Source organism: Python bivittatus, unplaced genomic scaffold (genome assembly GCF_059951505.1).
Source record: "Python bivittatus isolate LINGU-HERP-01145 unplaced genomic scaffold, Pbiv_v1 ctg000050_np1212, whole genome shotgun sequence".
NCBI classification, from domain to species: domain Eukaryota; kingdom Metazoa; phylum Chordata; class Lepidosauria; order Squamata; family Pythonidae; genus Python; species Python bivittatus.
Window position 1 is genome coordinate 5,501,624 of NW_028277033.1, and position 15,477 is coordinate 5,517,100.

The window sequence follows — 15,477 nt, forward strand, 5'->3', positions numbered from 1 at the left end:
GCTGGAACAGACTGCTATGCACAAACCTAGAGACCGACAACCTTTTTCAACCCTGTTTACTGTGCCTAATCTAGCACATATCATCTGATCCAAATAATGGTTAGATCATCAGGAAATCCCAGGGCTATAGGCAAATTGGGAAGTAGAGAAAAATCCCAGAAGAAGAAAGAGGTCCATTTCATTACCAGCTACATGGTTGTGTCCACTGGGAATTAAGGATTCAATGCTAAGAAGAATTTAATTTCTTTGACAAATTAACTTTAAACACATAGGAAATGCCTCATTCTCTTCTCCTTCTCCTTCTCCTTCTCCTTCTCCTTCTCCTTCTCCTTCTCCTTCTCCTTCTCCTTCTCCTTCTCCTTCTCCTTCCATTCAAACACAAAATCCCATACAAATTCCATTTTCCATTTATATAGACCAATTCCATCTTTTCCGCTCCCTTGATAAAGGTGATTCGGCGCAGCAGTGTCTGGGGATGGGCGACATGAGATCGGAAAAGGGAAGATGGTGGAAATGGTGGGTACTGCTGCTCTAGTGACAAAACAGCCAAAACAAATGATTATGGATAAACAGATGGCTGATGGATCTGTTTTACTTCCTTCCAACTGTATCTGCCACACAAATAGTTAAACAACAATGATGATCCCTGTCAACCAAACAGAGCACCTATTTTAACACAGAGAAAGTTGGCAGTCAAAGTCACAAAACCTAGATTTGTTTACTGTTGGAAAATGCACACACTGCACTAAAGGGATCTGCTACACTTTCACTTACAAGAAGACCACATTCCTAAGTTTTCAAGAACTTGAGATCTTACAAAAATCCCGAAATCTTGCAAGACCTTCCAAGGATTTACTCATATCTTGCAAGATCTGGACATCTTACTAGGGTTTGTCTGTTTATTTAAATTTCCTTTGGGGAAGCTGTGGTCACTCATTTGGGGTAGGGTGGGGTATGGAATGATGGATGTTCCAGTGCCCATGGGAGCAATCTTACTAAACCATGCCTAATTATTCTGAAAAATGCTTTTAGTTGATTGTTTCATTTTGCTTTCACTGATGTCTCTGAATATCTGGCTAACCCTTCTGCCTTTTTAATAAAAATGTTAATTTATGTATAAAAATACACAAAATTTAAATTGGGGTCATGGAGCTAGCTCCAATCTGGAACTTCTAAAGGCTGAACCAGATGGATGCTGTTTATACAACATGTCAACCATTTGGCTGTAAATGACAGATGAATGTATTGTCGAAGGCTTTCACGGCCGGCATACGATGACTGGTGTGGGTCTTCCGGGCTGTGTGGCCGTGTTCTGGAGGTTTTGTTTCCTAACGTTTCTAACAGGTGCTGGCGAAACGTTAGGAAACAAAACCTCCAGAACACGGCCACACAGCCCGGAAGACCCACACCAGTCATCGACAGATGAATGACTTGACATTTCATCCCAAGTGAGAAACACAGCATATCTACTGTTCCTCTACCTTACTCTGCTGCATCTCACTGCTTTAAACTGTTATCCCTGGCCAGTTCTTATACTGGAACTACTGATATCCACAGGGGATCAAAATGAGCAAGCTGGCAGGTGGAGGGTTACCGTGCAAGCCTACCCCTTTTAGCAGTGTGTCGCTGTCACGTGCATGTTCGAGAGGGGAGGGCTTGATTGCAATGGTCCACCAGCCATCCTGCCAACTGTGAACCCTTCCTCAAGGGCACCACTGACTGGAAGGGAATCAGGTGAGTTGCAGATGTCATTCCCCATCCTTCCCTTGTCCTCCATTTAGTATAAAATACTGAGCCATTTTCGAGCTAAATGAGTATGTGTGCATATAATAGGCCTGTACACATCTATACATTTGTCTACATGGTCCAATTATAAACAATACTCCATTATCTATTGTTAAGTTGCCCCTATTTTCCTGTTTCACAACTGGGGGCATCAATATGCTATGCTCACCGAATAAAGATTTGGAAGCATTTTCTACAAACGTAGGACAGAAGATTCAGTTTTGTAACTGCAGCGTCTGTAAAGGAAGATTGGAACAAAAAACGTTCTGCAAAATATATTCAGGATGACTATCTACTCACTTAAAAATGATCTCCTAGATTACGTTTCAGTCTTCTGGAGTGATTTATGTTCTTTTTGCTCTGAATCAGCTCTGAGCCCAACAAGTAAACTTACTTTGGCTATAAAATTGTAACAGTATAATTTTTCTATTAGGGAAAAAAAAATCACTATTACAGACACACACACTCATTTATGCCCATCCATTACTAGCAGTTCTGCTCCTTTCTCTTTTTGTACGTAGGAAGAGGGCCCAGTGTGCTACAGATGATACTTCCTGATCTCTATTTTTTTAAATGAAATAAAATAGCAATTCAGAACGGCAAAAATCTTCTGCGATTGCCAAATCTTGTGGTCTTGGGTGAGATCTTGCAAGATACTGGCCGTTTAGTTTTTTAAGGTATTTTTATTAGATCTCAGTTTTCACAAAATGGGGCCCACTCCCCTAAAAGGTTGCAAGATGCTATTGTCTGCAGATACAAGAGACCCAGTTGGCAGAGGACATTTCCACATGTGTAAAATCTCCAGTACACGCAGGAAAGGATCGGAATGAAGCAAGGAATGGGGTTGGGGAAACGGATCCTTTAACTGCTACTTTCTAATTTTCTGTACACATCATGATCTAACATGTTTTTGGATCACAAAACACAAAACTATCCTTGTTAAAATGTCGTTATTTCATTGCTGACACCCACAAGGCAAACCCAACGTTTTTAACATTTACAGTCCAACAGCCAGCATGATCTATATGCCAACAAATAGTTAGGTCAAATATTGACACAGTCTATTTTCCCTTGCATTACTTCCTCTGCTCTAGTTCCTGAGGTGGCTTTCCAAGGATTTAAGCAGAATCCTTTTCTAGTTCTTAGCATGTAATGACAGATGCGATGGACTGAAGCGATCCCTGAAAAGTCTATCTTCTCCCACTGTATTTTCAGCAAAAAGGAAAACAGTCAGCAATTCCAAAGCTTTTTTTTGTTTTCCTTGTCCAAAACTTTCTTCTCTACATGTTTTATTCCTCTTCCAATCTCTGGTTTATCGTTTTCCTTTCCAGGGCCCTTGGAAAGCAGGAAGAACCCCTTCATGACGCAGTTTGGTTATCAGCTTACTTAACCATTTTAGAAGACAAAATAGCACAGAAAGGAAATGGATTCACCATTAACCGTCTGAATTTTCTCTCGGGCAATGTTCCACTCAAAGAGTTGCTTCTGTGTCTCCCTCTCCTGATTTACTTTTCTGAGATTTAAAAAAGAAAAAAGAAAAAAGAAAAAAGAAAAGAAAAGAAAAGAAAAGAAAAGAAAAGAAAAGAAAAGAAAAGAAAAGAAAAGAAAAGAAAAGAAAAGAAGAAAAGGCTTTTCTCCCTGACTTTTGTCTGGAGGGTAGATAACTTTAATAAACTTCTCAGCTCTATTTCTTGGTCTGATGAGAGGGCAAAAGAATGTTGGAAACCGAGACGGACAGAAAGACAAACAGATAAGATCCTTTTGAATATTAGGCCAGAGAGACTCTTGAGCAAAAAGAAATAAATCTAATTTACATAGCAGGCAAAAACTTCTGACTAATCAGAAGGAAAATGGATAGAGTGATCGGAAGGGAAGCAACTATTCTCTGATGTTAATATCCTACTAGTTCAACCTTTTTTTTCTTTTTCATACATTTTAGAACCTCAGGGTTTTAGTGCAATGTCACTGAATCAGGCTCAACGCCTTGCAAATGAATTAACAAACGTTGTCCATCTTCCCCTTTCCATGGTAATATCTGGAGCTCTTCTAAGAACATTCTGAGCTGCTCCTCGATCCCTCTACATCATCTTATTCCTCTTTGATCCCTCACAACATCTTCCTCTTCTTCTCAAACTTGCAAAGCATAATTTTTTTTTCTAGCCCATCATCTGATCTCATTATCCACTCAAACTATGGGATTTTCTATTTGCTGAACACTGTCTCACACAGTGTTTCTCAACCTTGGCAGCTTTCAGATGTGTGGACTCCAACTCCCAGAATTCCCCAGCCAGCATGGCTGGCTGGGGAATTCTGGGAGTTGGAGTCCACACATCTGAAAGCTGCCAAGGTTGAGAAACACTGGTCTCATGGAAGCATCAGCTTTTGCCCTCAGCTTTGCCCTTCAAAATGTAAATGACTTTTTGATGTTATTTGATTGTGAAATGTTACACAGGCAATCTTTTGCTGTTATGATGCCAATGCCTGAAGATTAATAGCACTGGTTAAATAGAAAAGGATGCATCTGACTGATAACATTTAGCATCATTTAAAATGAATAAGCCAGTCCTGGAGTTAATTTCTTCTAGGCAAATCTACTGGGTTTGGCAGATGTTTCTGGGCAGGGAAATAATCAGATTGGGAAATACAACAAAAGAACTACACAGGCAGACCAAGGTCTCTGTTCACTTTAATTCAGGATGGGTGTTACCAGAACTGGGCTGAAATAATATAGGTGTCCACTAGAGGGCAGCAAAGAGATACATAAAATTCTAACCCATTGTTGCCACCTAGCGGATGTCAATACTTTTTCTTTTAAATTTATCTATATATCAAATTTGTCACCACCCATCTTGTTGACTGACTCTGGGCCATTTACAAAACAGTTAAAATCAATTAAAATTACAACATTACGATCATAAATAGAAAATAGAAAATAAACAGATCCATAGATTTTGTGGGAAATGTCCCATATACCTATCTTATTTCCACTGAACAATGAGAGACGAAAACTCCATTTCAAAAGGGGTTTATAGTGTTTCCAAAAGGAAGCTCCTTCCATTAAGATTTTAAGAGATTTTTTGCAAAATAAATAAATTTCAATAATGATAACAATAAAACTAAATTACTATCATTATTGAAAGAGGTAACCCTAAACAAAACCAAGAGCAAATTAAGAAGAAGAAAAAAAGACTGTACATAAATATAGTCAAATACCTACATGATCTTGCCTTACAAACTTTGGGTGATATATGATTTCATTAAATAATATTAAAAGAGGGAAGATCTTCAAATATTTGATGGTGGCGTTTATTGATTACCAACTGCTTTGTTTCCTAAGACAATTTCCAAAGTACTGTAGTTGGACATAAGAGTTCTGCTTGAAGCTGGTGTTTTGCATTGTAGCATATTAACTTCTAGTTCATCATCACCATCATCATCGTCATCATCTCCAAACACTTGCTTGGGAGTTCCAAGACCATCAGGACAAATACGTAATTCCTTCTGGGTGCCAAGCTGGGGAGCTAGGGGTTATTCTAACAATGAAAGTTAGCAGGGGTGTCCACAAGGGTGGGTCAAACCTGTTAAGAAGATGGCTACAACCGCACCTAAAAAAGGGTCAAGACTTTGATTGCAACTTGACTTTTTTGATTTCCCCCTTCCCCCATAATGGACAATCCCTGGGAATGGGCTCTTTTTCTCCTGCACAGTTTCTGGCAGAAACTTTGCCTTGTGCTTTTTTCCACACACTTTATAAGGGCCAAAAAGTTGCCATTCTTTTTCATTTTCCTCTTTAAGGAAAGCTGGGGATCCATGCCAGCTAATGGATTAAATGGACCTAGATCACTCAGCCAGAATCCCTGACACAATAGGGCCACTGGATCACACCAATCATAACAACTCCATACCCCTTCCAATCGCCAGCTTTATTTATTACTAGCTCAGTGTGCAACAATTGTTTGATCCAGAAACATGAGGCAATCCTCCATTTCATAAAATCCAAATGCCTATTGAAACATGTGATGTTTGAGGATCCTTTGCAGATTTAAAGGAGGAGGAGGAGGAGGAGGAGGAGGAAGAAGAAGAAGAAGAAGAAGAAGAAGAAGAAGAAGAAGAACTGGAAAGGGGGTATCTCTTAAGCCTTCTTTTCTGAACAAAACATGTACTCCTTTTCAGCTTGTGATTTAACCATTCAACGTGCTGCTGATTTTTATGCAGCCAGCAAGGTTTGTTAAGGAGGCAGCTACTGTGGTGGGAAAAGTCAGAGGGAGAGAAATACTGGGGCATAATGGTGCTTTATATTTTTCCTACCCAGTTGCTTTGGTCAGCATGCCAGTCACATACACAGACTTTGCTATGCAGTTCTCTTTAACAGGACCCGTTCAGAGTCTGTCTGCTCTGGCACATCTCTCTCTCTCTCTTTCTTTTCCTTCCTTCCTTCCTTCCTTCCTTCCTTCCTTCCTTCCTTCCTTCCTTCCTTCCTTCCTTCCTTCCTTCCTTCCTTCCTTCCTTCCACACAGCAACATGTTGCCAGCTTACTTCCTATACTCTTTTACTTCTCTTCATGTGGGCACTTTCCAAATATTCCACATAAGTTATGTGCCACTCGTGGTCATCACCCCTCAGTCTCAGCTAAGCTAAGAGAGGATCCAGTTGATGGGGGGGGGGGAGAAGCAAGAAAAGTAAAGGATGGGTTATATCTCCTGCTGAATGAAGGATGCCTTCTGCATGGCAAAAGCACACAGAGCTTCAAAAATGAAGCATCATTTGCTACCAAGAGTAGTCCAATAAGGAGGGTGGAACAGGTCTTTTGGAAAGGGTGAAAATTATACACATATAATTATCCCATTTTTCAAGGGAAAAACACACCAAAGGCATGATTCCTTCAGCTTCAAAAAAAAAAATAGAATAGAATAGAATAGAATAGAATAGAATAGAATAGAATAGAATAGAATAGAATAGAATAGAATAGAATAGCAACCTTTCACTGCAGTGCTGTACTCACTGTAATGTTTTTGCTATATGGTTGTGCATTAAAGTACTATTCCCAACGATATTATTACTAATAAAATTTCCTCTATAAATTAAATTATTGGGGAATGTTTTGAGCATGCCAAGCCTGTATAAAAAGAAAAGGTTTCACTTGGACCAGATGACATGACACTGCTAACATGTGACATTAGCGTGACACTTCTCTAAAATGTAAATTGTAGATTTTCTAACCTCTGTTGGCAGAGATGGTGGACATTGCCATCTTTGGTGGCAATACCCATTCTTTACAGTCAAAAGTTTTTTAAATAAATCAGGAAATAGTTCAACAGTTGGGGATCATTAATGTTGCAGCAGGGTTACTGAATAGGATTCCTAAAACTATACTACAAAAGAAACGCAATTCCTGCTATTAGTGCCAAATTCACTATTACAAAGCATTAGGACCCCAAATTACTTCTTTATCTGGATCACTCTCACGGATGTTAAAATATTTCTATTTCTCCTAAATTATGCTCCCTAAATTTGTTTGCTTTTGTTTGTTTATTCTCCTTTAAAAATAATCACAATAATAATATAATAAATGCATTCTCCTTTTCCCCTCTTTATATTTGCTTTGCTTCAAATAAAAAGCAATTGAGATTCTAAAGCCAGCAGGCATTGGAAAAACGTTAGGAAGAATCATCCTTAAAGAGATGGGAGCAAGGTAAAGGACTGAAAGCAGAGGACGAGGATAAACGATCAGTCCTTGTAAAGGAAGGATATATACATAGGAGACTCGAGTTAGGTTAGTGCTTTTTCACTTGTTCACACATAATCTAAGGTTGGGATAAGTAGCAAAGCTGCCGTTTGCTAATGATTCCAAATTATTCAGAATGACTTGAACAGCTCTGGGCGGTGAAGAATTCCAGAGAAGTCTACTCCTCCTCTAAACAGGAGGAGTAGACTTCAAAAAATTCAGCTCAGAGTAAGGAAAAGAAAGTGATACTGAGACCAAATGAGCTTTCCTTTGCATTAAAGCTTCTGGGATCTGAAGCAGCAATGACATTAACTGAGAAAGCAATCTACAGTGACCATTTTTGCCAGTGGAAATACTTTAGCTGACTCACGAAAGTTCAGGCAAATTCTTGTTCCTAAATCTACTGTAATCTTGGTCTCAGAGATTCCTTCGCTGTTAAGCTATGACTGATGCGGAAGTCGGGATTCACCCAAAAAATAAAGGTAATGACATCATCAGGCAGCATGGATGAGATATTTCCTAACAAGCCTTTCTAATTCTCTGTGGTGTCACCATCACATTCCCAAAGTCTGCAGACACAGTGCTAAAAATAGATGGGGCAAAACGGTGACAGAGACACTTGTTTGGGGCTGAGGAGGCAATATTCAGCTGAATGAGCAGCTGATACCTCTTAGGAATCAACTCTGGTCAAGGAGTTTGCTTCCTTGTGTGTATTTCATGGTTGATGGGACCAGTAATTTAATGTATTTGAGACAGAAGCAGTAATATCTTTCCCAGAATGCCCTGCAGTTGGGTTTGTTCTCTTTGAATCAATTCTAAGAGCTACCATCTTCCAACCATCACTTTTTTACATATCCAGCCCACCCAACTGATGTCATTTTAATGTTCATCATGAAGTATAATATAGGAATGAAGCACTTACACCCTTGTCCAACAAGTATACCTCCCCTCCACCCCCTCAACAAGAGTTCAGGCTTTCTGTGAAACATCTCAACTAAAAAGCAACAACAGTGTCCAGGATTGGCTATCCTGATTCCCAGCTAATATGACCATTGCCTATGTAATTGAAGATGATGGATCATCTCCATGGATACTGGGAAGGTTGTTCTAAATCACAGTTATTAGAACCTACTGAACAAGAAAAAAGATGAGCAATTCCTTTGGCCCTTTGACCAATATGTTTAGAAACTCCAACCATGGCTTTCCATTACATCTCTATTGAGCCATGTTTTCCAAATAACTTAAACTTGTGCAGGATTGAAGCCACAGATGTTCTTAGAAGCCCCTCTGACATCACAAGCATCATTACACAAATATATACCCATCATTCATGTGACATCACTTTCCCCCATCTGTTTCTTCCCACAATTTTGCAGTCATTCTTTTCAAATATGTCCTGGGATTAAAGTTATGCTGTATGTTTGAGTCTTCACTCAACAATGAAGACCAGAAGCTCTTTCTGGAATCTAATGAGCCTTAGGAAGAGCAACAGGATATTCAACACATTTTCTTAGCATGCACACACATATTTTAAACTGATATGCCAGAGACCTATTTCTTAAAACAAGCCGCTCTGAGATTGACTCTCTTCCCCTCTTGTTTTTATTTGATAATGAAGACATTTCCTAGGCAGGTCTAATGTATAATTGCTTTAATTTCCCTATATGAGGAAAACTATCCCTTCTGCATTGCACTTGGGTCACAACAGCCTTGGACGATGACTGGCTGGCCTGCAAAGATGGCAGGGAACTTTCAAATATGGAAAAAAAGTCATTTTTTCCCCACCTCTCTGAGGGTTGCAGCTAGAACAAGACCACAGAGATTTATCTAGCTGAAGCCACACACTTGGGAGGACATGCAAGAGGGACTTTTATGCACACACACACACACACACACCAGCTGGATTTGCAGGATGCACTCAACTGGGCCATAGGCCGGAAGTGTGCCAAGAGAACAGCTGAACCGAGTCAGCTGTAGGGTTACAATAGCCCAGGATTTACTTGGAGTAAAACCAAGCAAAGTCATTCCAAAGTAATTCCAGTTAGACATAAGAGGATTAAGAGAGGGTTTGGCTTGCCTTGTACCTGCCAGCCCAGATGAACACCTAGAGGGGTTCCTCAAAAGTGGATTTTGAGGGAAATCCCTCTCCCTGAGGGATTTTTCACAGACACATCCACACAAGGGAATGTTATCAGGTGAACCTCCTGATAACTCTACCCATGGTGGCTCTAACCCAGTCAGGCCATCCATTCTCTTGGTCTGTCTGTCTTTCCTTTTCCCCCAGGCAGATCAACAACCACCACCAGGAAGTAACAGAGTTCCATCTGTCTCTGCAGGCACTAGGCTTCCTGTGAGGATTACTGCTCTCCCTCCACTCCTATCCCCACCCTTAAAGACTTCCCCCCCAGCCCCCAGAAACACCCCCAATCAAATAACCAAATTTTGGCTACATTGCTGCTGAATTTTGAAGGCATGATCTGGGAATACTAGATGCCACCTCTGGACTATAGACAGCCCATCCCTGGGCTAAAAGGCATGCCTGCAGGCATGATGGTCTCTCAATTCCAGACAGTGCTGGAAAATATTGATTATCTAGTTGGGCTGGGGGACTGAAACAGCTAGGTGGATGACTGACCATAAGGGGGAGAGAGGAGGGAGATACAAACCTATTTATTTTCTTAAACCTCTCAGCAGCCTTGTATTATGAGCCATGTACTCCATCTGCTATCTGGGTGGGGCTGAAGGATGACCCCACAGAAGAAGACACAGCCAACTATTCTGCACTTCAGAACTTTGGATCTGAACACACCAGTCTTCTCTTTCCATGAAGCCTTCCTTATTTCAATCCATGATCTGCTGAATGGCCATACAGCTAGGACTTTATTCATTTTTCTCCTGGAAATGTGTCCTATTATGGGCAGAACACACACAATGGACACAAACAGCAACTTTTAGGATCAGTGCTGGAACTGGAGAAAGCACTTGACCAGCCAAGATTATTATGACTGGTGTGTATTACAGAATGCTGGGCAAGGTCCAGCAAGAGTTGGATACAGTGAAGTCCTGTTGAAAGCAATGGAGCAGGACAGTCACAACTGGTGTGAAAAACATTCTAAGCTCGAGACAAAATTTGGTGTTCCATTTTTCTGATTGTTCTAACATCCCACGGCAACCTGGATGACTGCAGTAAGGAACATTCATATAATCTGAAACAGTGTTTTCCAACCCAGAAATTTCCAGATGTATAAACTTCAACTCCCATAATTCTCAGCAATGGCCAGGATGGCTAGGGCATTCTGGGAGTTAATGTTCACACACGTGGAAGGCACCCAGGTTGGGAAACAACTGATCTAAAACCTTGAATTCCAGCCTCAGGAAGACTAATGGAGCAATTTCGAGTCTGAGAGCTGTATTAATCTGTAGCCACAGAAACAGTGAAGCAGTTTATGGCACGTAAATAAATAACAGCTGTATTATGGAATATGTTTTGTGAATGGAAGAAAAGTTCTGCATGACAAGTCAGTCCTTCAGAGAATGCAACAATTATTGTATTGAGTAACTTAACCAATCCTTGCCCTTTGCAAACTGGACCAAGACATGGTTTTACTCAAGTATTACTGCAGCACTGCAAGTAAGAACAAAAACAATGGCTCTCACATACACACATACATTACCAACCTATCTACTCACATCTACCTTCTTCGGTTACCGGTGAGTTTATTTGTTTATTTATTTATATGTCAAATTTATATCACCGCCCAGCTCCCCCACAAGGAGGGACTCTGGGCAGTTCACAGCAAAACAATTTAAAATCAATAAAAACATAAATAATACAAATATAAAATATAATTATTAAATGCAATAAAATCCGAGAGATAGTGATATTATTTCAGCCTGTGACCAGATAATAGCGGTCAAAGGTAAGACTAGGGAACCAGCCAACCCCAAAACTGACTATTCCCGTCCCCACCCCATGTGTAATGGCAGAACCAGGTCTTCAGTTTTTTTCTGAAGTCTAAAAGTTAAAATTGAAGAGCAGCTAACTTTTGAAAAGTTCCCTTACTTGATCTGCTGGTGGCCACCCTTACTCACATTTGGCAAGTAGCTTGCATGCAACTCACACAACTGACCCACACCAATATCCCACAGAGGAGTAGGTGTCAAGCACACGGCTCTTGTTACATACCAAGCCCGCTATGTGACATCATTACTGCATTGCCTGAAGACCTTCTGCAAACATTGGCAGAATGGCCACCTAATTAGAAGGTTACAAAGATTTGAGGGAAAAAATTTCACAACCAGTTGCAAAGGTCAGCATTTAGATACATCCAAGATTACATTGTAAAAAGGAAGTGTGGTTCAGAACACTTAGTTGGATTCTATTCTTTTCATAGCTCATGAACACAGCAATTCATCTGAGTCCTTCTCCAACCTGATATCCCTCAAATGTATTTGCCTATAACATGCCCAAGCAACACTGGATGTCTTGGCTGGGGATTATGGTAGACACTCCCCCAGTCCTTGTACAATACTGTAACAATTACAGGGATGTTCTTAAGAGGAAAAAAGGAAAGTGCCCACAATCTGAGCCCAATTCCAGGTGACTTCATCAACATGTTTGTGTGGCTTCTTGACAACAAAACTAGGAAATTATTTGTCTTTTTCCAGGATGTTTGTTTGACTTCCTAGTCAGCCTACAGATGATGGCCCTAGATTTCTGCATGGCATGGAGAAAGAAGATAGGGAGAAGTTTGTTCTCCCTCTCCACAATCACAAGGACCAGGGGTCATCCCATGAAGCTTACTGAGAGGAGGTTTAGAAACCGATGAAGGAAAAGTGCCTAATTAACTTCTGGAATTCAGTAGCACAAGATGCAATGATGGCTGCTAATGTGGAGTAAAAGGGGATTGGATACTTTCCTTGAAGACAGGTCTGTTAAAGACAATGAGTCTAGAGACTCAGTGTTAGCTCTGGATTGGGGACAGCGTGCCTCCAAATCCTGGTTGCAGAGGAACAATGGTAGGAAAAGAGTGTATCTCCCCTTCCTGCTTGCAAGCATCCTCCAAGCGTCCCATTAGCCACTGTGGGATGCCAACTCCATTCCCCACTAGTGATTTCTATCATCTGCATAGTAGCCCTAGACATTCTTGAAGGGGAAACAAGCCTGTCTATTTTGGCACAATGATGGTTGAGGGATTCCACAAGATGTTGTGAGCCACCAGTGACTGGACCATGAGAGGCTTTGGCCTGATCCAGCAGGGCTATTCTTGTGTTGTCTGAGATTCAGAAATCAATCATGCTCCATGCAAAGGTTGCAACCTTCCTTCCCCCATCCCACAGATTTTACATGTCAATATTTCTTCTCATCAAGCCCTAAGCCTGGGTAATCATTGACCATAATATCAACAGGTGTGACGCCCCAGTGTAGTCTGCCTTGTGTCTGAGAGGTGAAGCCATTCTTCAGTTATGCTCCCCCATGCCTCTCAAAATAGACCCCTCCCCAACGATCAAAATAAGAAACTGAAATGAACTGTGTTCCCGCTCAACAGCCCTTCCAGTCTCAACCCATCCTTTGGCATTCAAGCCCACCAGTTATTTCTCCTCCCCGCCACCTTTCCTTAAGATGAGAGTCTAAACTGATCCAAGACCTTGACTGAGAGGTCCCACACCTTCTTTCCAAGAAGAGAAACATCCTTCAAAGCCTTTTAGCCTTATTGTGTGTAAAATCTGCTGACTGAATCACCAAGCGCCTCCTCGCTTTCAAATACTCCAGCAAGGAAAAGGAAGGAAGGAAGGAAGGAAGGAAGGAAGGAAGGAAGGAAGGAAGGAAGGAAGGAAGGAAGGAAGGAAGGAAGGAAGGAAGGAAGGAAGGAAGGAAGGAAGGAAGGAAGGAAGGAAGGAAGGAAGGAAGGAAGGAAGATCTTGAAATCGTTTGAGAAAAGTTGCATACTGTAAAAAGCATCATGGCGGTGCAACAGTTTTCAAGGATGAGCAAACTTTTCAGCAAACTTTTCCCAGTTGTTCCCTTCCCATCCCCGTCTCCCGGCTGTTTCCTTCCCTTGGCACAAACCAGCAGCAAAGTCAACTCCCTCCAGGTCGCCTTTGGCAGGCCGAGCCTCAGCTGAGAGCGGTCTTTGCGATCCAGCCGGTCGCTTGCCAGGGGAAGCCAAATCGGTCCCTTCCTTCCAGACTTTCCCCAGGCATTTCTGTGGGGCGGGTGGCCTCGGAAAGCGAGCCGGCCCGAGCCCCCTCCCGCCGGCCAAGGGAGTCGCTCACCTCATTCCTCTGGAGCTGCAGGAAGCTGTTAAGGTAGCTGGAATTGAGCGAGGACGAGCCCAGCTCGGCGGTGCCCTTGCTGGGGTAGCTCAGCTCCGGGTGCTGCGAGGAGGACGACTCCGGGCGAAAGGCGTCGAAGGCGCTGGCCTGGTGCGTGTCTTGCAAGGAGAGATAGACCCAGTTGAGCAACTGGGCCGGCTGGTAAACGGAGGCAGCGCTCGTCTCGATGGCTGACAAGAGGCTCATCCTCGCCCCCCAGCGCAGCGGCCCGCTCGGAGACGGGCCCCCTCCCTCCTCCTCTTCCTCCTCCGCCTCCTCAAGCGCCTGGGGATCGCTCGGCTGGCTCCCCCTCTTCTCCTGGGGGGCGTCTTCCCCCCCGCGGGTGCCCGGGTCCAGGGAGGGAGGGAGGGAGGGAAGGAAGGCGGGGAAACGCCGCTCGGCCGCCCGGCGCCCTCGGTCTTCTGCTCAGCCCCGTCGCAGCTCGGCTCGCCCTTCCCTGCCTAAAGCGCTCCGGGACCCCCCAGCCCCGGCGCACCGCCCGCCCCCAGCATAGCTGCGGATCGACTCGGGCTGCTGCCGCCGCAGGAGTGGCGGCGGCGGCGGCGGCGGCGAAGTTCCTGCGAAACTTTGCAGGCGCTCTCCCTCCTCCCCCCGCCCGCCGGCTGCCCTGGCCCTCCACCTCTCCTGCCCGAGCCCGATCCGCTATCTGGCTTTATTCTCGCTCCCTCCTTCTCCGGGCCGGAGGGAGGGGCTCCCGCACTTATTCAGCACCACCTCGCTGAATAGGAATAACCGGGGGGGACGGCGCAGGCGGGGAGGGGGACGGGAGAAGGGCGGCGATTGGCGGCTGAAAGTTCCGGGCCTCGGAAAACTTTGAATGTTGGGGAAGAGGTGGGCCAATCGGAGGAAAGCTGAGCGCCTGCTGTCCCTCTGCCCCCCCCCCGCCCCCGCCCCCCGAAAATCGCAGACGCCGCTGCTGCTTCTCCAGGATACAGCCGTGCCTGTCTTGGAAGTGCGGTTTTAATATGTGTCTCGACTCTGCCGAGCACGGAGAAGCACTTTTCTTGGGTCAAGCTTGTACTTTGACATCCTCCTCCTCCCAACAGTGGTCAAGGAAATTCTTCCAGGGAACTTTCACTGCATCAGTCCATGGAACTCCGTAGGCGCCTGTTTCCAACAGCGGGAACTACGTGCTTGTAGGAAACTCTCTCCTATTTCGAACAGTGGCCAGACACATTCTTCTGGAAGCTAATCTGGATCAAGCCCATGTAGCTCTTCTCTCCAGCAATGGTCGGTCAGGGGCTTCCAAGAAGCTCTCACACATCATTTAATAACTGCATATTTCCAACAATGGCAACCAATGACTTCAGAAAGCATCTGGGATATCAAGATATTCCATATAAACATAGCTCAATATTTGTTTCCAAAAGTGGCCAGCCAGATGTTTCTGGAAATGCACGCCGAATCAAACTATATAGTTTGTTATTCTGCTTCCAGTAGCAGTCAACACACTGAATTCCACTTATTTCTTTTCCCAAAGAATATATTTCCTTCATAGAAAACTGCAAGGGAGACAAGGAAACAAGTGACAAAATGTGTGCCAGGATGTCATGATGCAAATCCCATGACTTGTGGGAACACAAGTAAGAAAGGTGGGCTTTGGCCCTGCACACATCATCACCTCTTCACTA

General features: G+C 43.3%; 1 protein-coding gene across 1 annotated transcript in view; it reads right to left on the reverse strand.

The window, feature by feature from the left end:
• The window catches only part of ZCCHC24 (zinc finger CCHC-type containing 24), a 111,271-nt gene extending 96,796 nt beyond the window's left edge, over window positions 1-14,475 (reverse strand). Inside the window, exon 1 of the mRNA XM_007430170.4 lies at window positions 13,787-14,475. Within this exon, the coding sequence (XP_007430232.1) occupies window positions 13,787-14,032 (246 nt within the window). The 5' untranslated portion in view covers window positions 14,033-14,475. The remainder of the gene's footprint in view (window positions 1-13,786) is intronic.
• Window positions 14,476-15,477: the final 1,002 nt, after the last annotated feature.